At 37.5% G+C, this 25,072-nt stretch overlaps 1 protein-coding gene across 2 annotated transcripts in view; it reads right to left on the bottom strand.

Annotated features, from left to right (window-relative positions):
* AKAP6 (A-kinase anchoring protein 6) overlaps window positions 1-25,072 on the bottom strand; it is a 588,857-nt gene that overhangs the window by 100,462 nt on the left and 463,323 nt on the right. For both annotated transcript variants that reach the window (XM_061159147.1, XM_061159148.1), the window contains one exon: window positions 19,098-19,218. In XM_061159147.1, the coding sequence (XP_061015130.1) occupies window positions 19,098-19,218 (121 nt within the window). The remainder of the gene's footprint in view (window positions 1-19,097; window positions 19,219-25,072) is intronic.

Below are 25,072 nucleotides of genomic sequence, written 5' to 3'. Positions count from 1 at the left end.
ATACTAACTAGGGCAGTTTGTAAAGTAGATAAAACTTGAAATCAATTTTTCCCCAAAGTAAATACAATTCTGCCTTTAACCAGAGTGCTACAGAGAAGCTCCAGTAGCAAATTTGGAATTAAGTGTGATTGTCTGTCAAGAGGCCTCCCATGGTTAACTTCAGATTCAAATGTGAGCCTATGCTCTCCCAAATACCTTGGAGACCATTCTGGTCCTTTCTTCACAGACAGCTAAATGCCTTTAGCCATATTTGCAATGACATCCAATGAGACAAACAAAATACAAACCAAAATATGACGTGTGCACACCATACTACAAGCAGAAGGTAAGAACAGGTCGTTCATTTGATGTGAAGTGACCCATTTTCAGAGGAAATATAAACAAATATATCTATCTGATGCTGTCAAGAAGTCTGAGGAGTATTTGATAATTCTGCCGAAAGAAAATGGTAGGAAAATTAAAATACCTGGAAAATAAGACGTCAAAGAGAAACCTGAACTTCCATGACAGTTTACCAAAGGACACTGGCAAGAACCTGAATGAATGGCTATCTAAAAAAGAGTGGTTATATGTATATGTGTAACCGATTCCCTTTGCTTACAGTTGAAATTAACACAATATTGTAAAGCAACTACTTCAATAAAATTAATTTAAAAATAAATAAATAAAATTTTATACTAATCTGCATAAACAAGAAGTTATTTACTACTGAATAAAAGTAAAATGGAAAGGAAAGAGTCCAAGAAGGCTCATAAAATGTGTATTTATGACTACTACCTGAAATGAACCGAAAATAATGTGGCATTTAGAAATTACCACTGTTATGATAGTTTGCAAAAAAATTATATTCATTCTAATATATATTGTTTCCTTAGCTTGGAAACTATTCCTAAAATCCTGATTTTTGCCAGATTGCTTGTAGGCAAAATCAATTACTGATTAGAAAAATCTTTGTTTTTCCACCAGAGAGAGAATATTGAAGTTGGAATGGACCTTGGAGCTACCCAGTCCAGCTCTCTCACTTTAAGATGAGGAAAACAAAACCTGAAAGCAACAGTGTCATCACCTAAGGAGAATCCAGCCTCCTTGTGCTTTATCACACAGCTTTCAAATCTTTTTCTTTCTTACACTGGTCTTATATGAAGCTTACAAATAAGATCAAAAACACTCAAAAGAGGATCTAGGGAATAAAAATAACAAAGAAACTGAGGCACTGAAATGAAGTCCACCCATGCTCAAGAATTTACTGTATGGAGATCTGAGTAACAGTGGTCTTTTCCTTTTCCTAAGGAAGCTTCAAGATCAGTAAATCCTGATAGCATGCACATGAGAGAAGGGCTGAGTCATGGTAAAGCTCTTAGAGTAGTGGCCAAACTTGTTTTTTTAAAACTTCACTTTACTGTATGTGTGTATGTGTGAGTGTGCATTTAAATATTTTTATTTTGGTTTTACTGTTTTAATTCTAACTCTGCTTGATAATTAATTTTCTTAAAAGGTCAATGTAAATTTCTCTTTCAGGACCAAATACAAAACATAGGGTTCATAGAATGATTTGAGAGCAGTCAAGCCACCAGAGAAATATGAATAAAAGCTGAATAACAGCCAAAGTTGAAAGAAGTGTGTTAGATACACTTTCAGCTTCCTTTGGGTCCCACAAGCACAATAGAGTATAGGAGGCCACCTGGTGGTGAAATAAACCAATTAACTATTTAATGCTACACTGGAAAGCAAGCAAAATAGGCAGACTTTGGACTGTCACATGAGAAAAACTAGAACCTTGGGCAAAATAATGATCGTCAACATGTATTAGTGCAATACAACAGAGAGAAAACTGAATTGGAAAATCATTTAAATCTGTAGAGTAACGTGTATTCCTAAAAATGTTGCTGTAATAGTTATTATTTATACCAGGGACTGGCAAACTTTGCCTGTGAAGAGCCAGAGAGTACTGCTGAGTCAAACAAATTGAGAGTTACAGGCACTGACACCCACACAGTCAAAATTCTGAGTATAACTACAGCGGACCCTCCCTGTCTGAGATTCAGCAACTCAGTCAACTGCAGATCATGGACTAGTTGTAGTTCTTGTTTATTGAAAAAAATCCATGCATAAGTGAATCCAGGCAGTTCAAACCCATGTCATTAAAGGGTAAACTGTAAACAGTTAAGGCATATGGGTCATTTGGTCACTGCTGAAACTACTCAACTTGCTATCTTTGTATAATAAATACAGCCACAAACAATTCATAAATGAATGTGCCTGTGTTCCAATAAAACTTTATTTAAAAAAAAAACAGGCTATGGTCTGGGTTTGACCTTCGGGCTGTAGTTTGTCAGCCCTTGATTCCGCACTATGTATTGAGCCCATACTATTTACTAAATAAGCACAAGACTGAACCCCTTACATACATCATTGAATTCTAACAACCTTTCAAGGTGGGTGTTCTTCCCATTTCACAGGTTTAAAAACTGCAGCTTAAAAAGTTTAAATAATTTGGTGTAAAATGTACTCTGCTCCCTCTAACTTAGAAACACTCTATGTAGCCTCCTCCTTTATAGAGCCTCCTTTTTTCCATGATTGCTGATGCCTTTTCTGACCCTCCCTCCCATTCATTAGAAGCTGCTTCTGGTTTCGCTCCATGGTGACTTTGCTCCTGTTTCTCTCTCATGTTTCCTTGAAATGTTGTTTGTCTCTTCCATCTCTTTCTCCATCACTTCTGTTATGTTTAAAAGCTTTATGTCAGTTTTCATAACAACAGATGCAAGCAAGCATAAAAAAAGACAAAGCAATGTATTAAAAATAGATAGCCACATATACAACAATAAGCCAAAGAAACTGTCATACCATATATGTTCCAAATGGAAAGTGAGCCAAAAACAAGATGCTCACTCTTATATAAATAATACATTACACATCCACTGAGAGAAGAAGCAGCTCTGTCCCTAAATAGGAGGAGAATTTTTTTTGGTCTAGTTTTATGTCATTTTCTTTTTCTTTTTAAATTCTTTTTTCCCAAGGTATACACTATAAGTCATCCCATCTCAGACAGACCACATTCCACTTCCAGACCATCCATGAACTATTTTATTAACTATTAATAGGAGAAAGTTGAAAAACCCAATGTAGAAATCCACAGACATCACTAAAGTTCCTCAAATACATAGATTTACCAGCAGTCTCTCCATATTAGCATAATTTCTCCTACCAAAGAGGATGGAGGTGGTTTCAATAAGATGGAGTAAAGACAAACTGAAATAAAAGATTTTTTAACTTAAAAAGAAAACTGCAGAAGATGAGAACAGATATGTGACTACATTAGAAAATAGAAGAGATTTAATTACAGAGCAGGGGTTCCAGCCGATTGGATAATAAATCCTCACAGAAGGGATTTACACTAGATACAGGAAGACTTTCAGGGCAGGGAGAGTTGTTAAACATTTTAATGGAAGGTTGTGAAGTCCCTCTGGAAAGATCTGTAAGGGAGGACAAATTCTCTCCTATCTGGAATGGATAAAAAAAAAAATAATCTCTAAAAGAGAGGAAACGAAATGAAGGTCATTTTGAGGTCACTTGCAGTCCTGAAACTCCAGGTAAAACTCTCACTTCCCATGGGTAAATAACTGTACAAAACCTCTGAAAGATTCACTCTGGAAGATTCAGGAGAAAACACTCGTTAAGCAAGTGATTCAATTCAGAAAATATTTATTCAGTGTCAAATATTACCTAGCTCTGGGGAGACATCCACCCCAGGAGGGCACAGGCCTGAGCAGCAGTGTGGACAGGGAACACAATTATTCACTTCAGTTAATTTTTTTTTTTTTTCAGTTAATTTTTTAAACAAATCTTTGAGCTTCAACCAGCTTTCTGTAACTGTATTTCCTGAACTTGGTGAGCTCAAAAATCCTGCAAGAGCTGGCTGTTACATGGAATTTCTGGCATTATTCATGGTATCCTTGGATCTTTTTGTAAACAGAAAAGACTCTGACAGTGTTTCCATACTTTATTTCCTTTTCAAACCCAAACTTGGACGGATGGAGCCTCTTAAACTATCATCGAAACACTGGTTATAAAATGCTGGCCAAATTTGAGGTCTTGTGCTATACTCCCTTGTTGCAGAGGAAAAATTCAATTAGCTCAACTTTAGTGATTCATTTATATTTAAGTTTTCATGAATGTGAAGATTTTTGTGGCTTATTTATAAGAAAACTAGAGATTCACAGAATTGGTCTTTAGCATCACCAGGCTGAAGAGAGTGAAGAGGCGAGAACAATCATACAGAGAGAAGTGTTCTTCATGCATATTTTCAAATCTTACCATGTCCCAGCTGAGGAAAGCTAAGGAGGAAGGACAAAGTTCAATGGGAAGACAGTAAACCCAAATGATATCAAGGTAGACACGAATGGGGGCAAGAAGTGAATTCATCACACTTTATCAAAATCTAATTTTAAATGGCACATCTTTTAACCTTGGCTTTATTATTTAAAATCATAAAGCTTACAATTAATACCTAAATAAAAAGTATAAATGGCAGTATATGAGAATTATTTTTTAAAATAATGAAGAGTAGAATTTTTTTTTTTAAATACAAGAGTGGGAGAAAGTTTCAAAATTACATTTCAGCTTTCTCTCAATATTATAGCAGTGAAATGTAGTTTTTAAATTTCCTTATTCTGAAATAGCTTGCTATAGCTTTGGAAAGATGAATCAGTCTTTTAGTCTTTCTCCTTTCTTCACCTTCATTATGATGGACTTGGATTAAAGAGCCAGCCCAAGTTCAAATCTCTTATTATTTTTCTCACCCCTTCATGATTACATTTTTAGACACACACTTGTCTGAAGTCAAACCAGATTTTATACAACGAAAGTGTCAGTAAACTCTCCTGCTAACGACAGTACAAGAACAAACTGCTGATATACTTCACATTTCAAATGACTGTTTATGTTCACCTACACCTACTGCTCTATTTTTGGGCTTCACGTTTGCATGGCTCATGTTATCCTCATATGTATGAACAATTATACTGAGATTGTCTACATAATCAAGAATATATCAGTGAATACTATGGTTCAAGGGGTTGGAAACTAGCCATAGAATCCGGGTGATTAATTGTACATTTTTGTACTATTTGTCTCAGACATGGATGTCACTGTCCTTCTTTCCCTCTCTCCCTCTTTTTCTCCCTGATATCAGCCTGGACAAATCTGAGTACTCTTGAGTATTAAGAACTGTCCTTAGTGCACACTGGTTTTTCAAGGAGAGAAAATTTTATTTTTCTATTGGGTTGCCCCAAAAAAATCATATTACAGAAAAACCTGAAAGAAATTTTTGATCGCCTCAATATATAACATAAAGTGTTAGTCATTCGCTTGTGCCCGACTCTTTGTGACTCCACGGACTGCAGCCTGCTGGGCTCCTCTGTCCATGGGACTCTCCAGGCAAGAATACTGGAGTGGGTTGCCATTTCCTTCTCCAATAATATGAAAGGAGGCCATAAAGTTTTGGACTCAACTAACACAACATGAAAATAGGATTGTCTTCTTGAAAAATTAATGAGTTGATAGCATAGCTCTGATCAATAGAATCTAATTAATAGATTATTAAATGCCTTATTGTTAAAATGTTTCTCACCACATATTTATTGGATTTCTATTCTATGCGAGGTACTGTGCTAGGCACTGGAGATATATCAATAAACAACACAGACATGAATCTTGCCCTTGGAGTGTGAAATCTAATAAAAATTATAATCATTCATTCTCAAATTTGGTCCACAAAGTCTAAATCTACCATATTATTTAAAATGTTATTTAATTAATAAAAAGTACTCATGGCTAAATTAATCTCAAGGAGGCCTCTCGCTGGGAGTCACCTGTGAATATTGAAAGGGATAATTCCATTGTAATGAAGGTAGCAAAATTCAGTATGCCAAGATTTATAACACAGAAATGAGCTCCAGACTGAAACTTGGCATATATGAAAGGATTTATATAGTTATTTATATATGCATAATTATAATGTCTTGGGATAGCCAGTATGTCTGGTCAAAGGAATCTGACTTTATCTAATTCAATCCTGATGAAAGATTATTTTAACTCAACAAGTTAATACTTGGTATCTGTGTGCATATGCGTAAACACACATAAATGTACATGCATAACTAGGTGTGTGTGTATCTTTTGCATAGATTTCCTAGTTTTCAATAGCTAAGTTGAGATGACAAGGGGGATATCACAATTTTTTTTATGCAAATATCTAAGAGCATATGGAATCAACCACTTAGACAGCAGTGAAATAGTAAGTTCAGATGAGTTTCAGGGGTGTATAGATATCCTTCTGGAGAAAGGTGAAGCTCTGTGGCCTGAGAAATTTTGGAAGGAAAATTTAAATCAACCCCAAAAGCAGTAAGGATTTTAGTCTGGAAGACTCTTCCCTAGCTTTAGAATAAGAAAATGTGTGTATGTACATTGTGTCTTATGTAAATGATCAAGATTCAGCAGGAAGACCACTCTTTCCTCTTGGCTTAGTCCAGTGTGCCTCATTAGGGACAGAGTGTCACAGAAGTGCCTATTTTAAGAATGTATGAGCTTCACAAATGACCACATTATTAAAAATATGGTTAGGAAAGCCTTTGCATCTGAGAACTGAATTTGCTTCCTTGACAGGATGGGAAGGTAGTTTTTCTGCAAATGATATGCCTCTAGAGCATCTCTCCAAGGGGACACTTCTTCAATGACCTCCCTTTCCAATAATAGGATCCATGAGGTTGAATCTTTCTAGGGTCATGATACCTTTAATCTCTCTCCCACAATGATTTATTTTCAGCCTTAGCTTTCCTGAAACTGACAAAATACAGGAGGCCTCTGTGAGGCTCAACATGGCACCCCTCCCTAGGATGCTGAGGTGTTTAAGAAAGGTTGATGAGTGGCTAAAGAACCAGCCCATTTTCTCTGCAGATATACCATCTAAATACTGAGGACTTTCTTCTATTTTAGCACAAAAAGCTTATAGAGAGGGAGGAAATAATGTTCTTGCAAGAATTTTACCTGTTGTAGAGAAGAGGATATAGGGCAACAGTGGGCAGGCAAGTAGTATATGAAAGAAAGACTATGGGCATTAGAACTGCCCAAATTGGGATCAAATCCTAACTTATTTACTTACTTCTTGTGGTAGTTACTGATGCAGTTCAACAAATATTTCTAGTTTTCTTCCTTCCAGCATATAGTAGGGGTGAATTTCCCCATCCAGTTTGGAATAAGGTGGAGCCATGCAATTAGTTCAAGCCAATGATTGTGAGAGGAAGTGACATGTGTTTCTTTCAAGAAGAAGATTGATACCCAGAGTGAGACCCTCCAGAAGTCTCTTCTCTTTACCACATTGAGGGAATATTTAAGAGGGTGACTAGTCCATTAGTCTGAGTCCTGGAGTTAGTAACAGTATCAAGAATAGCCCATAACTCACTTGTGATGGACACGTAATACATAATGAGAAATTAATCTTTGCAGGTTTAAACCTTTGAGATTTTGGGACTGTTTGTTATTTCAGCAAACCCTAGCCTATCCTGACTAAGAAACTAGTTCTATTATCTTTTAGACCAACCAGCTAACCTCTCTGTATTTCAAGCTCAGAGTACATGAAGTGGGGACAATAATCCAAGATCATCATTAGTATTAAATACAATAATGTGCATAGGGCACTGACACAGTCTAATAGTAAGATTTGACCAATGTTCGGTTTTTGTTTTTTTTTGTTTTTTTGGTCTCACTATCCTATTCCTACCTCCTATCCCAGACACACACACACACACACACACACACACACTTCCCTTCTTATCAAATGGCAAAGTAGATAGCATCTGTCCTTGGTTTCTTTTCCAGATTTCTTCTGTCTACCCACTCTCCACTCTATTTTCCCTTCTCAGTGTCTTTCCATTTAAACTAGATGACAAAATTAGCATTGAGTTCAATAGTATTCTCCCACTGCCCATACACTATCTGCATCCAATAGAGTACATTCTTTTTTATGATAAGGAAATGAGTCTTAACAATGGGCTTTAAGGCAGTGCAGATATTTAGTAATGGAGATAAGACAGTTTGGATTGGGAATACCTAATACTCTAAAAATTATGAAAGTGAAAATGTTAGTCACTCAGTCATGTCTTTATGAGTCAAGTCTTCACTCAGTCATAACTTTTTGCAACCCCATGGACTGTAGCCCACCCAGCTCCTCTGTCCATGGGATTCAGGCAAGAATCCTGGAGTGGGTTGCCATGCCCTTCTTCAGGGATCGTCCCGACCCAGGGATTGAACCCAGGTCTCCTGCATTAAAGGCAGATTCTTTTTCACCTGAGCCACCTGGGAAGCCCTTTTACAACACTGAAGTGGGTTGCCATGCCCTTCTCCAGGGGATCTTCCCCACCCAGGGATCAAACCTGTGTCTCTTCCATCTCCTGCACTGGCAAGCAGGTTCCTTACCACTAGCATTACCTGGGAAGACTTTATACCATAAAGAAATGAATCTCAAGGATGGGATTTAAGGCAGTGTGGATATTTAGTAATGGAGATAAGATAGTTGGGATTGGGAATACCTAAGTCTAAAAATTACATCTCTTGGACAACCACACATCTACTTCTTTCTAAAGTTAGACATGGTAGTAAAATAAGGACAAGAAGGAAGAAGGTTTAAAAAAAAAAAAGGAAGGAAGTTAACAAGTTTATTTGTGAAAGCACTATGGCTGAGCTTTGCCTGCCCCCTGCTCCATCCCCAGCTGGCAATCACCAGTCTATTGTGACAGCTACCAGGACTTCTTTTGAAATAACCAAAACATTATTTAGCTACCCTTCCAGCATGGCTCAGTGGTAAAGAATCTATCTGCACGCAAGAGATGCAGGTTTGATCCCTGGGTCGGGAAGATCCCCTGGAGAAGCAAATGGCTACCCATCCAGTATTCTTCCCTGGGAGATCCCATGGACAGAGGAGCCTGGCAGGGTACAGTCCATGGGGTAGTAAAAACTCAGACATGACTTAGCGACTAAACAACAGCAACAAGAAGCCTCGTCTCCCAGCTTGAGGAATATACACATGAAATCCTAACAAACTGTAAAACTCAGAATGATAATAAAGATGCAATATTTGGCTTTAATAGCATACATATCATATACTTCCTTGTAGTTATGGTTACCATAACCAACGGCTTCTTGATGTAATTATATGGAACATTAACCTAACATTTATCCTTTTTATATTAAGACCCTTTTGCCAATGCCAATAAAAGATGTCAATGTCATAAAATATTAAAAACAATATTTGTTTTTCATGTTTTAATTTTGGCAGTTTTGGAGGGGCAAAATAAATAACCCCCAGTTCTTACCACAGTTGTCTGTAAAGTTTAATCACACAACATACAACTTTTTTTTCTAGCGTCAAACCAGATTAGCCTAAATATGAATAGAACCACTAAAGATAAGCAATTTAAAAATAGGAAATACTAAAAAGTAGGTGAGTGACATTTCCCTTAACTCACTGACTTGAAACATATATTTATATAGTATTGAGCAGTTCAGGAGCCAAAGACAACAGTAAAGCAAACATCTTTTCTTATAAGGAATGTAAATGTTTCTCTTATTCATTTCTATAAAACTAGGAAGAAATCTACAAACATGTAGAGTTAAAGCCAAATCTCTCAGCTTAACAGAGGTGGGGATTCATGTCTAATTAAGTAAAAGTCATTTTTCAAAAGTTAAAGGCTGAAATTTTTGCAATTTAATCCAAAATTTTATTAGCAAACTTTAATGATTATCCTGATTGCAATTAATAAAAAGTTCCCAACAGGTCAATTCATTTAAGTGCTATCTGTAATCATTTGTATTTTAACATGATGGTTATTACTTATTACCCTGAAACCAAGAAGCACAATGAGATATTGATTACTTTTAACCTTTAGAGCCAAGGATTCAGGAAAGGTTAGAGTAGGAGAACATTCTTCCTTTCTTGGCTGGCAATGTATAGCCTTCAGGAGAATTCAAATGATTCCCATTGGCCAAGTAGATCCAAGATTAGTTTATTCCCTGGGCTGACAAGAAATGATGATGCTTTTAAAAATAACACCCAGCAGTATTGGGTAAAATGTTACATTTATATAACCAATGGCCTCAAGATGTGCTTCACATCACAGCAAATCTCAGGTTGTTAACCCTTTACCAAGATTTGTTTGTCCAAGTATTTTGTTGGATATTAAAAGTAATAGTTTTGATTGGAATAAACTCATCTCATTAAACCAAGTTCTCTGGTGGTTTCCAAAAAGCTGAACACAATCACTAGCCACTGCTGGTCACTAGCATTTCTTTTTGTTTTCTTTTTCCATGACAACATTTAAAAATAATTTTCACATTGTGCCACTAAGAAGCAGTGAGTCCTAGGTAGGGTCCAGCAAAATTATGGGCAAGGGAAACATAACTGTTATGTGTTAGATTAATTTGCAGAACACTTGGCATTATTATTGCCAAGTCGTCAAATTGTTCCAAGTTGTTCCGGAAGGTTGTTATTAATAGTATGTTTTCTGAGGAAAGTTCTGTCTACTTTTGGAACTGCATTTCTGTTGCCAAGGAAACTCCTTTAAGCACAGTTTTCTAGGAGCACACTGCTGCTTTTGTTTGCCAGTGTCCTATTCATATCATCTAAGTAAGCGTTTTACATGCTCCAGCCTTTAGTCCCAAATGTTGAAGTTTTAGCCCATTTAAGTTGCTTTTTCAAACATAGCTAATGCTGGCTATGATTGCCCTCTCTCTTCCTCCCCCCTACTCTCTACACCCTCCACCCAAAGCCCCCTCTCCCCTCCTTCTTCCCACTCTCCCTCCAACATGCCCAAATCTTACTATTCAAGGTATATTTTTTTTAAAACAGTTATGTTAAGAAAGATAGTTTTCACAAGTTTTTGATAAATTAACTTCAATTTGAATAATAATTCATAGGTTGTAGCATGAGTCCTTCAAGTGTTAATTATCTTTTCACTCTGAAATTAATGTAGTCATTTCCTACTGACTCCTCTACCCCATTTATTGAAGTGCTGAGGAAAACATGTCATTGAGTCCTGAGCCAGCCCTGTTGTTGTGATTAAGCGTGGTCACATGGCCCATCTCTGCCAAAAGGAGGGCCCTGAGAAAAGGTGACAAAGACAGTGATTTCCTGTCAGCAAAGAGTACGACAGGGCTGTCTAGAAGTGATGCAAATGAGGGGAACTTTCCCCACGGCTTGTTTGATCCACTCTAGGCCAGAGCAGGCCAGGCCAGGGAGAGAGGGAGCAGTACAATACAGCTGAGGCTGCCCGGAGAGCCAACGCACCTTCCGGACAGTAGCTCACCCGCCAGAGACAAAAACTGCTGGCGGGGCTTCCCTTCCTTGCCCCTCTGCACACAGAGCCAGCTATTTCTTGGCATACTATTCTCTCAACATCCTTCTTTTTTTTTCCCCCTTTTAAAAAAGCAATGCAAATAGGTATTATAAGCTCTAGCATAAATAGTGTTTCATATATTGTTCAGAAATCACATTCATCTACTTTTTCTTCTAACGTTTTCAGGATAAGTTTTGCCCTCTCTCAAAAAAGAAAAAAAAAATATGTATATACACATACATATATATACATATACACACACACACACATATATATATATTCATTCAAGTATTCAAAGCAAACACTGATTCATCAAAGCCCAAATTAATATGACAGCAAATCTAAGGACTTTTTGAACTTTAAAAAAAATGGAACAACAAATTCACTTCTAGCCAGCAGTGGAGACAGCCTAGGTTTTTCCATTCTGATTGCTTTAAAAATGATTAGATAATGTTTTTTGGAATATTATAATGATTTTAAGCATATTCTTCTTATCTTAATGGAGTTTTAATCTAACATACAATTAAGCTCTACAATTAATCTACTGGGAAAGAGGTAAAAAATTATCATTAGGTTCTTGTGTCTGATATACTTCGTACATTTTTACCTTGACTGCTTCACTAACTAGTAATTTGCTTCCGTTGAACAATCAAGGTAGAAAATTTGGATATTGAAATTCCAATATAAAGCCTAATTAACAGAATTTAATTTTTTGACATGTACTTCTATTCTGTACACCAACACGTAAGTTTAAAAAAAAAAAAAATTAATGGGCTTTCTTCTATTTTAAGCCTAGTTACCGTGACCTGGACCATGAACCAGCCTGCTGCTGCTGCTGCTTATTCGCTTCAGTCGTGTCCAACTCTGTGCAACCCCATAGACGGCAGCCCACCAGGCTCCCCGGTCCCTGGGCTTCTCCAGGCAAGAACACTTGAGTGGGTTGCCATTTCCTTCTCCAATGCATGAGAGTGAAAAGTGAAAGTGAAGTCGCTGAGTCGTGTCCAACTCTTCACGACCCCATGGACTGTAGCCTACCAGGCTCCTCCATCCATGGGATTTCCCAGGCAAGAGTACTGGGGTGGGTTGCCATTGCCTTCTCCGTGAACCAGCCTGCCATTACATTTTTAAGAGCTCAAGTTCAGGCACAAAGGTCTCAAGCCACATTTAAAATTACACAAATCAATATAATCCAGAACAAAATGAAAGAGAACTATTGTAGAGAGCTGAATTTACAAAATATAGGACTAGCATGATTAATCTGTTTTCTATGATCAGTTCATAGCTATGACAACATCATTTTGGCATCAATAGTTATAAAAACAAAATAAGTCAACTATGTCCCATTTTTCTTCTTTTACACTATATTTCTTATTCCCTAGAATTTCTTATCCCATTCCATACACATGTTTATTCTAAAAGTCACATTGGTTGTCTTATAATACACATCTAAATTCTCTAAAGTAACATTTTCTCCTTTTAAAATTTACCCCTTACTCTTGTCTGGCCTTTTTTTCCCCCCTGAAACAATTCTTTTTTCAGTGTTTTAGTTTTAAAAGCTTGTTTGTATTTGATTTTTAGCATTTTCTTACCTATTCATTTGTCTACCCATGATTGTAATTTACTCCTTTATTCTTTTTTTCCTTTGGTTAACTTTGTATTAACTAATTTCAACTGTTTTTCCATCTCTTCAATGTTTACATTTCTTTCTCATTTTACAAATAACCTCTTCTTTTCCAGTATACAATACTGATGTCCTTTCATTAATTCCATCTGGCCAAACTATCACTGAAAAAAGCCACTTATGGATGAGAGCTGTGCTCAAAGTCTCTAAGCATTACCTGGCAACAGAGTCAGAGGAAACATAACTAACTTACTCGTCAGAAGTATTATGTCTACCTGTAAGAAATAATTGTGGTTAGCCATTTCTCTATTGTACCATTTTAATCCCTTATATTAAAAAAACAAAAAAATCCTAACAGAAGATATTTTCATTTCTAAGTATCAAAATAAACTTAATTTCTTCAAGGAAATATAATTTTTTTTCATGGAAAATGTAAATTTATCATCTGAGCCTATTTCCCTCTTTTTTTTTTTGCCTATCTCCCTCTTTGCTTTCACTACCAGGAAACCCAGAAAAACTTTTAGGATCATCTTTAGTAGTTGTGTAGGACTTTATAGTCTATGTGACTACAAATTAACTCTTCTCACAGAAACAGAATCCAGCCTACATGTATTTTCCCATTTCTGATTTGTACTTATATATTAAACATATTTTTATTATTTTCCTGTGAGGTTTTATGCTATGTTAAGTCACTTCAGTCGTGTCTGACTCTTTGCAATCCTGTGGACTGTAGCCCATCAGGTTCCTCTTTCAATGGGCTCTCTAGGCAAGAACACTGGAGTGGATTGCCATGCCCTCCCTCCTCCAGGTGAATCTTCCTGACCCAGGGATTGAAACCATGTCTCCTGCGGCTGCTACACTGCAGGTGGATTCTTCACTACTGAACCACATGGGAAGCCTGTGAAGTCTTATAAACAACCTCAAACCAATAACAAAATAAAAATGACTATGTTTAGTGAGCACTGTATCATATAGAATGAATGAATTTTCTTTTTTCACACAGGATATATTTTTTATAATACTTACACCAATGGAGAAAGATATAGGACATTGGATTTTTCCCACAAAAGCAGAAAACATGAATAACTAATCTCCTAAATTAAGTATAACACCTTCCATGTAAATTCCCTGAAAGCATATACATCTTGGTTGAAGTGTCAGTATTATATTATTTTTAAGCTAGAAGAGTTATTTTTAACCCCTTAGAAGTAATATAATCTCTTATTGATGTGGAATAGCTAAGGCATTCACTCAAGGTACAAATCTCTAAATGTGGTATTTTAGTGAGCTTCATACTATCTGAGGGCTTCCCTGTTGGTTTAGATGGTAAAGAATCTGCCTGCAATGCGGGAGACCCAGGTTCAAATCCTGAGTCAGGAAAATCCCCCAGAGAAGGGCATGACAACCCACTCCAGTATTCTTGCTGGGAGAATTCCGTGGACAGAGGGGCCTGGTGGGCTAAGTTGGACATGACTGAGCGCCTAACACTTTCACTTTCATATTATCTGAAAACAGCTCTTGTTCAACAATAACTATAGACACCAGCTGTAACTCCTGAATTTGGCTCTTGGAATTAACCCTTTATCTCTGAAACCCTTTCATCTCTGAAACATCCAGCATGATTAGGGTCTCTGTCACCTGTGCTTTGTAGGTGGCAGAGACAGCAGTGCTCTGGGGCCTGGAATGAAGCCCCTGGCAGGGCACAGCCTCACGGCCCTCCAGGACTGGCTGCCTCTGCTGTGGACGGCAGCAACAGGCACAGCTGGCTCCAACTCTCCCATCACGGAGATGCTTCCAGGTCACTCAGTTTATAAAACGTACAGGATGGGGGAGGAGCTGTCCTGAGCTTCTCTGAGCCAAAGAATAATGCCACCTTTGATCTGTAGGAATGGAAAATAAAGCTTTTCCTTGGCAAGTGGGTTTTAAATATTTCTCCATTAATAGTTAATGCACATGCAGACCAGCAGAGTGACAGCTCCCTGTGATTATGAATTCTGGCTTCGTAATGCTAGTCCAAATAGGAGCTGAACTTTCAAAATCACGGTGTTACTTTTGACAAATTAAATTGTCCTACTTAGGAAGGTAGGAGGAATGAAGAGAAAGAAAGTGAGAGAGTGGGAGTAAATTCTCCTTGGAGGTGATTCTCAAATTGAGGAGGAAAGAAACGAGAAAAGACTACCTTTGTGTTTTCTAAGCTGATGATACTGCCAATGTTTATTAGAAAATAGCTTCAGAGGATTCCCATGCTGACGCTGAGCCAGACCAAGAAGGGGGAAGGACAGACATTGGCAGCATGTCTCACTGTCTCCAAACAAAGAAGAAAATATATTTAAGGGAGTGGTTACTTTTTAATAAGAATCAGGTCATTCTTAGGGCCCAGCAATTTAAAACCAATCAGAAAGAAAATGATTTTAAATTTCTAACAATCTGAAAATAACAAGAAATTTTTTAAACAGATAATCCAGCCCATTGTAATATTAAGGGTCTAAATTATGTGAGGTTGCATCAATGTATTCTTTGCCTTTCAAAACTAATTCTTTCCCCTTCAAAGTTCCTTGAGCATTCTGGTGGTTTGGAGTAACCGAGATATTACAACACACGCTCCACTCAGGAGGTCTGCTGAATGAATTGTCTGGTCTTTATCTGAAGTTCCATATCTAGGAGTCACATGATTTTCTAGCAGAGACAAGAATATGAAAGTCAGACAGGTAGTACCTAATGCTGAAAATGCTAATAAAAAAAAAACAAAACCAACTTCATACTCTCTGACTACCATCTTACTAAATTCCTCTAACGTAACACTTACAAACGTGAACTTCAGGAATCAACCTCAGTTCAGTTCAGTTCAGTAGCTCAGTCGTGTCTGACTCTGCGACCCCATGAATCGCAGCACGCCAGGCATATCTGTCCATCACAAACTCCCGGAGTTTACTCAAACTCATGCCCATCGAGTTGGTGATGCCATCTAGCCATCTCATCCTCTGTCATCCCCTTCTCCTCCTGCCCCCAATCCCTCCCAGCATCAGGGTCTTTTCCAATGAGTCAACTCTTCACATCAGGTGGCCAAAGTATTGGAGTTTCAGCTTCAGCATCAGTCCTTCCAATGAACACTCAGGACTTATCTCCTTCAGGATGGACTGGTTGGATCTCCATGCAGTCCAAGGGACTCTCAAGAGTCTTCTCCAATACCACAAGGAATCAACCTAGGACTGAGTAATGCAGAACTGAGGTGTGGGCATGCCTCTCCATGACAGGAAATCAGCTGAGTGATGAAATAGAGAGAGCCCTACTCCTCACCAGGGAGAGGAGGACAAAAGTTTCAAATTCGATGATAACAGGAATAACTGTCCTGATCTACAGTTCCTGGGAATTTACCATAACTCAGTGGAAGTCTCTCTTAAAAGCTATTCACTCTCATTCTTTTCATTAATAGCAGGGATAGTGAACTTCAATGTCATCCTTAATTGTTATAACTCAACAATTATTAGTTCAATATCAACTATGTAAGATGCTTTGCTAAATAACATAAAGTATACCAATGGAAAGCATTTTTCTCACTGTTACACATGCATTTTATCAAATGAACATGACATAGACAAGCTGAGATAGATGAAAATTCTGTGAAAAGAGTTGGGTGTCCTACTGAGTTGTCACGATGACTGGAGGAACACGAATCACAAATACCCTGTAGTGGAAGGAACAGACCTACAAATGAATTTTTTGTCCCAAATGCTGATGGTGCCCCTGGTGAAAAAGGTTGATGACATGTTGGTAATTTTTAGGGCCAACAAATATTAAGATTAAAGATGATTAAGGTAGACTCAAATGGTATCAGAAGCCTAGAAAGGTCTGGGGACTAACTGAAGAGCTTTAGTCCTTTAGGGGTCTCTGTGATCAACTGGCTCCAAATCTCACTTTCCCAAGGCATTAGTTGAATTGATTCCTAGAAAAGCAGATTAGAAAGAGAAATGGGACACTGGAAACGTTGACCTAATCTGAGAATCCCTGGGGATTCTTGACAAAGGCCTGAAATTAATTTTCTGCCATCAGTTTTTCTAACTTAGCAGCCACTCCAAGTTCTAAATGAGTCCTTCATCAATATCCTCAAGACTGTTTTGGAGATTTCTAAATCTCTGGAATAATTTGGGAGCTTATATAAAGAGAGACACTCCACAAATCTGTAGCATTGCCTTTGGTTTCTAACCTAATCTGTAATTTGTTTATAAGTCAAATGCAAAATTAGTCTAGTGAGCTTAGATATACTGACACGAGTCACAAATGAAGAACCCCAGTACAAAAATGTTTGGAAAAGTACTGTACTCCAGAAGTACTGAGTGGGAGGGATAATGGCCTTCAATATGCCAGAATGGAAATTCGCAAGCAGAGCACTTAACAAGGAAACCACAAGCAAAAGAAGACTGCACTTTTTGTTCAGTGATTTCCTATTAATTGTGATGTAAATTATATGAATGCGATTTTGACAAAGAAGAGCACTGTTTCTAAAAAAAATAGTGGTTTATGTGCAAAATACAAAATGCATCAAGAAAAAATGCTCTTTAGCATCATGGATGCAGTAAACTCTGAGATAATGGCTTATGATTAGATAACTTTCATTTTATTATTTTTTTCTTTTTTACCTAGACTTTTAATCCTTAAGTCTTCGGAATAAAGCAAATATTAACAAACAATTAGTATAGATTTACAGGCATTTTTCATACGTAAGTCTTGATCCCAGCATGAAATACAAAATCATCTCACTTTGGTTACATTAGGTTGAAATTGTTATTCTAACAATATGTGCTGTCAAACGATGGTAGCTTTGTGGCTAATGTGGACAGCTATCCATACAGGAAACAGCTAGCAGTCAACAAACTTGATTAAGGTTGGGCAGAATTCTTTAGGGAGTAAAATATCACCGTTTGCTGAGTCCCTAGGGAGTTTATATCTTCCGTTAACTAAGATGATTCCCAGGGGACACAAATTAAAGTCTACCACACCCTTGAAAATAAATGTCTCTTAAGAGGAGGTAAAAGTTAAAATAATATATTAAAGAAAGGTAACTTAAAATGATAAAAAATTGGAGAAGAAAGAAGACAACTTCTATTTGACCTTGAACGTACTTCTTATTCTATAAGAAATTTTAAAAAGCTAGAGGGTAGTTGTTTCTTGTCATTATACTGTTGCTGATTCTGTGGTTAGTTATTAATTTTATTTTTTATGATTCACAATCTGCTCTTTGAAATATGCCATATGCTCAAAGCAATTCAAGGATGACAACTGTCAGAATTACTCCAATAAAAATTGCCTAAATGAGGAAGATTTACTGCAGTCTGATATTTCAGTGGAAAGTCCCTCTACCCTCCCCAACTGCTTTTTCAGACACTGAATATTGCGACCATTTTTTCAAGTCAAAATCACATAACTGTTTTGCAAAAACTTCTAAGACGATTTAAGTAGAATCGGTGAAACACAGTAGGCTAAGGGTGAATTAACAGACATGGAAAACAATATAAATAGTTATTAGATGGATTGCCTGCAATCAATATGTGAGTTCCAAGCCAGTTTTCTTAAATCACATGCAAATGCATTGACTTAATATGACAATGTCTGTGCTATGTAACACTAATAAACATTAAATTGGACAAGCCCTGTACCCTGGAAGCAGCAAGCCAATCGGAAGGCATTTTTTTTTAATCTCTGGAAAGATCTGAGGGGTGGACAGAATCCACCTGAGTGCTCCAATAACAATACATTTTGTTAAATGTTACCAGTCCATTTATCCTTCATTTTGTTTCAGTCTATTTATTAATGCAGTTTCATTTATTGCTATTCATCTTGAAGATAAATCTTTGTCCTTCTATAGAATTACACCAAATAGAATGTGATAAAGGGAACTTTCTTGCAATTATGATGTCGGTGCAGTCTGTCAGCACACAGGGGATGGAAATGAGTTTGGGGACAGGGAAGGGAATTCTAATAGACACCATGATACATACAATGAACGCAAAAGATATCCTGAGAGAGAGAAAGACTTGTCAGGCTAATCAGATCTTCCCCAGCAAGGTAAAGGCAAGAAGGGTAGCTCTAACCTTGTAAAGATGCTGCTGCTGCTCCTCTGACATCATCAGGTCGTGGCTGTCCATCACGAGAGACTCCATGTCAATCAGCCAATCCCAGAGCTCCTGATATTCTGAATCAAAGTCCAGAAGCCTGAAGATAAGGCACAAAATGTATTATGCATAAATACAGTGTAGTTGTTAAAAATCTCATATTAGAATAATATATTCTTGAAAACCTATGATGTTCCTGGGTGATACCTGTAGAAAAAGAAGGAAAAATTCTTGGTGTGGTTACACAGTGGGCCAGATAGGAACTCAAGCTTGTGACATAGCCATTTTCTTAGATTTTGAAAACATAAGATGTAATTCTGATGCTTGTACCTGAGACATATTATGGCTATTTCCATTCGCTCACCCTTACTGAGGATTTGCAGCATTTGAACAAAACGATTTGAACAAAATGGACTATGTCCTTGAAAAAGAGCATTGCTGTATTTAACAGACTGAGACATGGAGGGTCAGTGCCTTGGGAAGGTTACCCAGTCCAGAATCTGGGGTACAAATAGCACTCTCAGCATTCAAACCTCTTTCTCTTTGACTAGATTTTCCATGGATACTGCATGCGTCCTAATATATTCATGATTAAAAATACTAACTCAGCTAATTTCTCTATATGATCACTATTTACTACCATACCCAAAATATTATTTTCACTGGGAAATGACTCAATCATTTATCTGTCCCTCTGCTGTCTATCTGCCTATCTCTGCAAACGTATATCCTACATTTATTGTCATGGATGAGTAGCCAGCATTTCAGTTTAACACTCAGAGATAGGCTTGAGTGACTCTGGTAAGCCAGTGAGAACCAGGGGCAGATCCAGTATTAGACAGGTGTTCCCCACAGACATGTAGGAAACAAAGGTAAGGACAGGAAGTCAAAACAATGAATCTCTGAATAGCCAGCAATCATTAAAATTCAAAGGAGGATCACTATGGTTTTCAACAAAATAAATCATTAGAATAAGGAGCTTAAAAGGATTAATGTGATTCTCTATTGAAAGCCTGGTGAATAAGTAAAGCTCAGATTCTTCTAAAACACTGTGATCAGAAAATGAAAGTGCAGAATGAAAAAAAAACTATGACTTTGTCCTTCTCCCCAAAATCATCCCTCTAAAAGAAATCTTCGAGTCTTGACAAACTCTGAGCAAAACCCTATCAGTACTAATGAAGCAGCAGCCTCAGGTATGAATCTGAACTTATCAAGTGGGCATCTTATTACCTCCTTGTCCCTGTCTCTATACATGAAATGACTGCTTTCCAAAAAAGTGAACATCTGCTTTTCATAACTTACAATTTAATCTTAATAGATCTGTCAAAAAATTAAGGTATATCTGGCGATGAAGGAGCCTAGACCTAGAATCGTCTATTTTATTTTAATTACTTATCCATAATTATAAAGGTTTTTGATTAGAACCATAAGTACCCAGGCCATTGGTTATCATTGGCTAACACGTAGGATGAATTAATAAATGTTTAGTGAATGTCAGTGATGGATATAATCGATGTAGCCAAAACCTTCGGTAAGGCTAAGGTGGTCTAGAGCTGTGCTTTCAGACTTTACTATGCATATGGCATAGCTGAGAATCTTGTTGAAATGCAGATACTGACTCAATACTTTTAGGGTTGGGTCTGAGACTCTGAAGTAAGTGTTGGCAACTGGCAACCCTGCTGCTCCTAGATCACGCTTTGAGTAGTAAAGACTTACAAGCATACATGAAATCTGAAATAGTATCCCATTTCAAAATACTAACGAACAAGCAAAAACCACTGCAAGAGGAACCAATAAACTGTTAGGCTTTTTTTTTTTATTCATTATGTGAGTGATTGATAAGGAATGACTAATAAGCATTTGTTCACACGGCAGGCACAATCACTTAGAAATATCTCCTGAATTATGTTTACTGTTTCTCTCTCCTTGTACCCTCTCAGGGGAAAGACAGGGGAAAGGTGGCATGCCATCCCCCAAATTAGGAGAGTATACTCCTAATACTCATATAGGTGAGAATATCCAGGAGAATATTAAAAGCAAAAGATAAAGGAAGGGAAAGGCTCCCCACTTCCATCTCAGTGGACTTGGAGAATAAGAATGAACTAAAGGCAAGAGGAGCAGGTGCTCCTCTCTCTTGTGGCCCCCTCTCTCTTGGCTTAAGACCTAAAGGGAAAGCCAGGATGCTTTTCCTGCTACGTAGTCTGGGAGATTGCCTTAAACAATGCCCTCCCAATAACCTGAGGTGGGGATGTTGCAGAGAGTTGTGGTCAGGACTCCCTTTGCTACTCTGTTCTCTTCCCCCTTGATGAGACTGTTCTCTCATCCTCCCATGAGGTTTCTGGGAGTTCAGCTGGTGAACTTGACAGAGGCATTACCATGGCAACAGAGACACAATGACCTCTAAGGAGAGCCAGGGGGGTCTCTGAAGTCAGACCTCAGAGAGCTGGCTGGGCCAGTGAAGGCTGAAATGAAGCTTAGTCAGCAGGAAATACCTCCTGAACCAAGCCAAGAGATAACAACACAGCCACAGGCCTCTGTTGGGTGCAACCTCATGATGTAATGGCAGGGCAAGACCCATTTCATGGAACCTAACCAGCCTGCATCCAGGGGCCACATTAAGCCAGAGGGCCTCACTGTACCCCAGAATCACAAGATCACATAAGCCCCTTAAAAGAAGGGAGAGGAATAGGAAATCTGAAAAACAGCATTTATTTCAAGATGTTGTTCCCTAAAGAAAATGTTAATTTTTTAGGAAAGGCTACAATATTGTGTGTAAGAGCCTGAACTCTGATCTTAAAACCAGGTTTTTTCCATTGTTATACCAATGATGTATGTAATTAGAAAGTCTCATAAATTATCAATCAGCAAGTGATAATAAGGAAGCCTGTTTTCTTTTCCATATGTGTATGATTGAAAAAGAAGCTTTGATTATGACTAAACAATTCAAGGGCAAGGATATCTTTGTATCCCTAATGCCCAGAATCAGTTCAGTTCAGTAGCTCAGTTGTGTCTGACTCTTTGCGACCCCACAGACTGCGGCTCACCAGACATCCCTGTCTATCACTAAGTCCCAGAGCTTGCTCAAACTCATGTCCATTGAGTTGATGATGCCATCTAACCATGTCATCCTGTGTCATCCCCTTCTCCTCCCACCTTCAATTTTTCCCAGCATCAGGGTCTTTTCCAAAGAGTTAGTTCTTCGCATCAGGTGGCCAAAGTATTGGAGTTTCAGCTTCAGCATCAGTCCTTCCGATGACTATTCAGGACTGATTTTCTTTAGGATGGACTGGTTGAATCTCCTTGCAGTCCAAGGGACTCTCAAGAGTCTTCTCCAACACCACCAGTTCAAAAGCATCAATTCTTCAGCACTCAGCTTTCTTTATAGTCCAACTCTCACATCCATACATGACTACTGGAAAAACCATAGCTTTGAATCTTTGGACCTTTGTTGGCAAAGTAATGTCTCTGCTTTTTAATATGCTGTCTATGTTGGTCATAGCTTTTCTTCCAAGGAGCAAGCATCTTTTAATTTCAGGGCTATAGTCATCATCAACAGTGATTTTGGAGCCCAAGAAAATAAAGCCTGTCACTATTTCCATTGTTTCCCCATTTTTTGCCATGAAGTGATGGGAACGGATGTCATGATCTTAGTTTTTTGAATGCTGAGTTTTAGGCCAGCTTTTTTACTCTCCTCTTTCACTTTCATCAAGAGGCTCTTCAGTTCCTCTTCACTTTCTGCCAAAAGGGGTGTTGTCTCCATATCTCAGGTTACTGATATTTCTCCCGGCAATCTTGATTCTAGATTGTTCTTCATCCAGTCTGGCATTTTGCATGATGTACTCTGCATCTAAGTTAAATAAACAAGGTAATAATATACAGCCCTGATGTACTCCTTTCCCAATTTGGAACCAGTCTGTTGTTCCATGTCCGATTCTAACTCTTGCTTCTTGACCTGCATACAGATTTCTCAGGAGGCAGGTAAGGTGGTCTGGTATTCCCATCTCTTTAAGAATTTTCCACAGTTTGTTGTGATCTACACAGTCAAAGGCTTTGGCATAATCAATGATCAGGATAATACTTGATAAATGATGATGAATGAATATAGATAATGAAACCAAAAACTTTTAGTAGGGCAAGAATGAATTCAGAAGACCAATACATGATAGAGATAATATTTCATCCTCAAATACCAACTGTGATACAGACAGGTTCCCCATTCATTCTGAAGGTGAGATTTTGCATTCAGTACACAATGGTACATTTGCTTACTTGAAATGATTATATGCAGTATGCTCTCAATTAATGTGAGCTGCCTTCTCATTCCTTTCACACCCTGCTTCTATAGTGAAAATTAAGGGAAATTTATGAATAGATTTTAAATAGATGAAAACTACATACAGGATGATAAAATGTTCAGAATCATGGAATTTTTTTTACTAGCTCTTTACCATGTCTTTACATCCATTGAGCTGTTCCCTCCTGTTATTCTCCCTATCAAAGGACTTAGAACAAAAGCCATTGCTTCTAGTTAAATGTATCTCAGGCTCATCTGAGATGATCTTCACTGGAGACCTGCAAGTCCTGAATGAATCTAACAAAAATATTCACAATTCCTCCAGTCCTGTCTGTTTTCATCCTAGCTGAGAATACTTAAGCTTGAGTTTGTTAGATATGGTAAATGCTTTGGTTCTATATATTGTTTCTTTAGTGTAGAATCAGCACTAGTGTTTTTCAAATGACAAATTCTCATCAGATCCTAATACTGAAAAGTGAAAGTGCTCGTTACTTCAGTAGTGTCTGACTCTTTGGGACCCCGTGGGCTATGGTCCACCAGGCTCCTCTGTCCATGTAATTTCCCAGGTGAAAATACTGGAGAGGCTTGCCATTCCCTTCTCCAGGGATCTTCTCAACCCAGGGATGGAAACTTAATTCTGAAGACAAAAACATATTTTAAGCACTTGTGCCTGATTTCAGATTCTTTGCCATGTGTTAATTCACAGCTTAGGAAAAACCTGACAGTTTTCCAAATTTAAGTGAAATCAAATACATAACTTTGTAACAAATCAGAAATAAATTACTAGAATTTCTTTGTCGTTATTTTTTTAAAACTTCTAAATGACTATAATTTAATGTGCTGATTATAGCAGGAAAATTCTGAGGTAAAGGAAGTAGCTTACTTTCCTCTATTACCTGCAAAGGTATGCTGTAGACTAGTGATTTCATAAGAGACATCTTCTAAGGAAAATGCCAGCTAGCACACAGGAAAACAGAAAAGATCATAGATGAGTGAATTTATCAAGGGTAGCACAGAACTAGTTAGTTCTATAACCCTTTGCAGAATATGCTGATTCCATCTGCTGATTTCAGAACCAGGTACTTTTCCTTGAAGTCCTCGTGACAAATGACCTCTTTTTAAAAGAGAGAGAGAGATGATTGAAATTGTGGCAAATAGTTCAGAACCTTTTAAGGGCTATGAGTACAAGAACTGCTCTTTTGGAAGGATTTTCCTTATAAAATTTTCTTTGTAAATGTGCTTGGGTTCCTGTCAACTGATTGATACAAATATATAATCTCCTAGATGTTAAAAGGTCTCAAAGCATACCTTTTCAGTACTCTATGAATACATTATACTCTATGAAAATATTACAAAGCAGACTTGTACACTATTCTAAGACAGTGTTATAAATCAAACACATCACCAAAGTGCTATTCTTTTGTATATTTTTCCTTTAAATTGCCATATACCTGAAGGTTTCACAATAAAAGAGTTGGACATTCTATTGCAGATATGATATTACCAGTTTTGGAGCTTTATAAGCACAATCATGTTATGAGGAAGAAAAGTCTTCTAAATCAAAGTCAGGTTTTGTCAGATAAATATAGAATTATGTGTTCATTTCAGCGTCTGAAATTCTAATAAAGACAGAGACAAGTCTATGGAAAAAATAAACATG

This window comes from Dama dama, chromosome 13 (assembly GCF_033118175.1).
Source record: "Dama dama isolate Ldn47 chromosome 13, ASM3311817v1, whole genome shotgun sequence".
Taxonomy (NCBI): Eukaryota; Metazoa; Chordata; class Mammalia; order Artiodactyla; family Cervidae; genus Dama; species Dama dama.
This window is presented reverse-complemented; position numbering and strand designations above follow the sequence as displayed.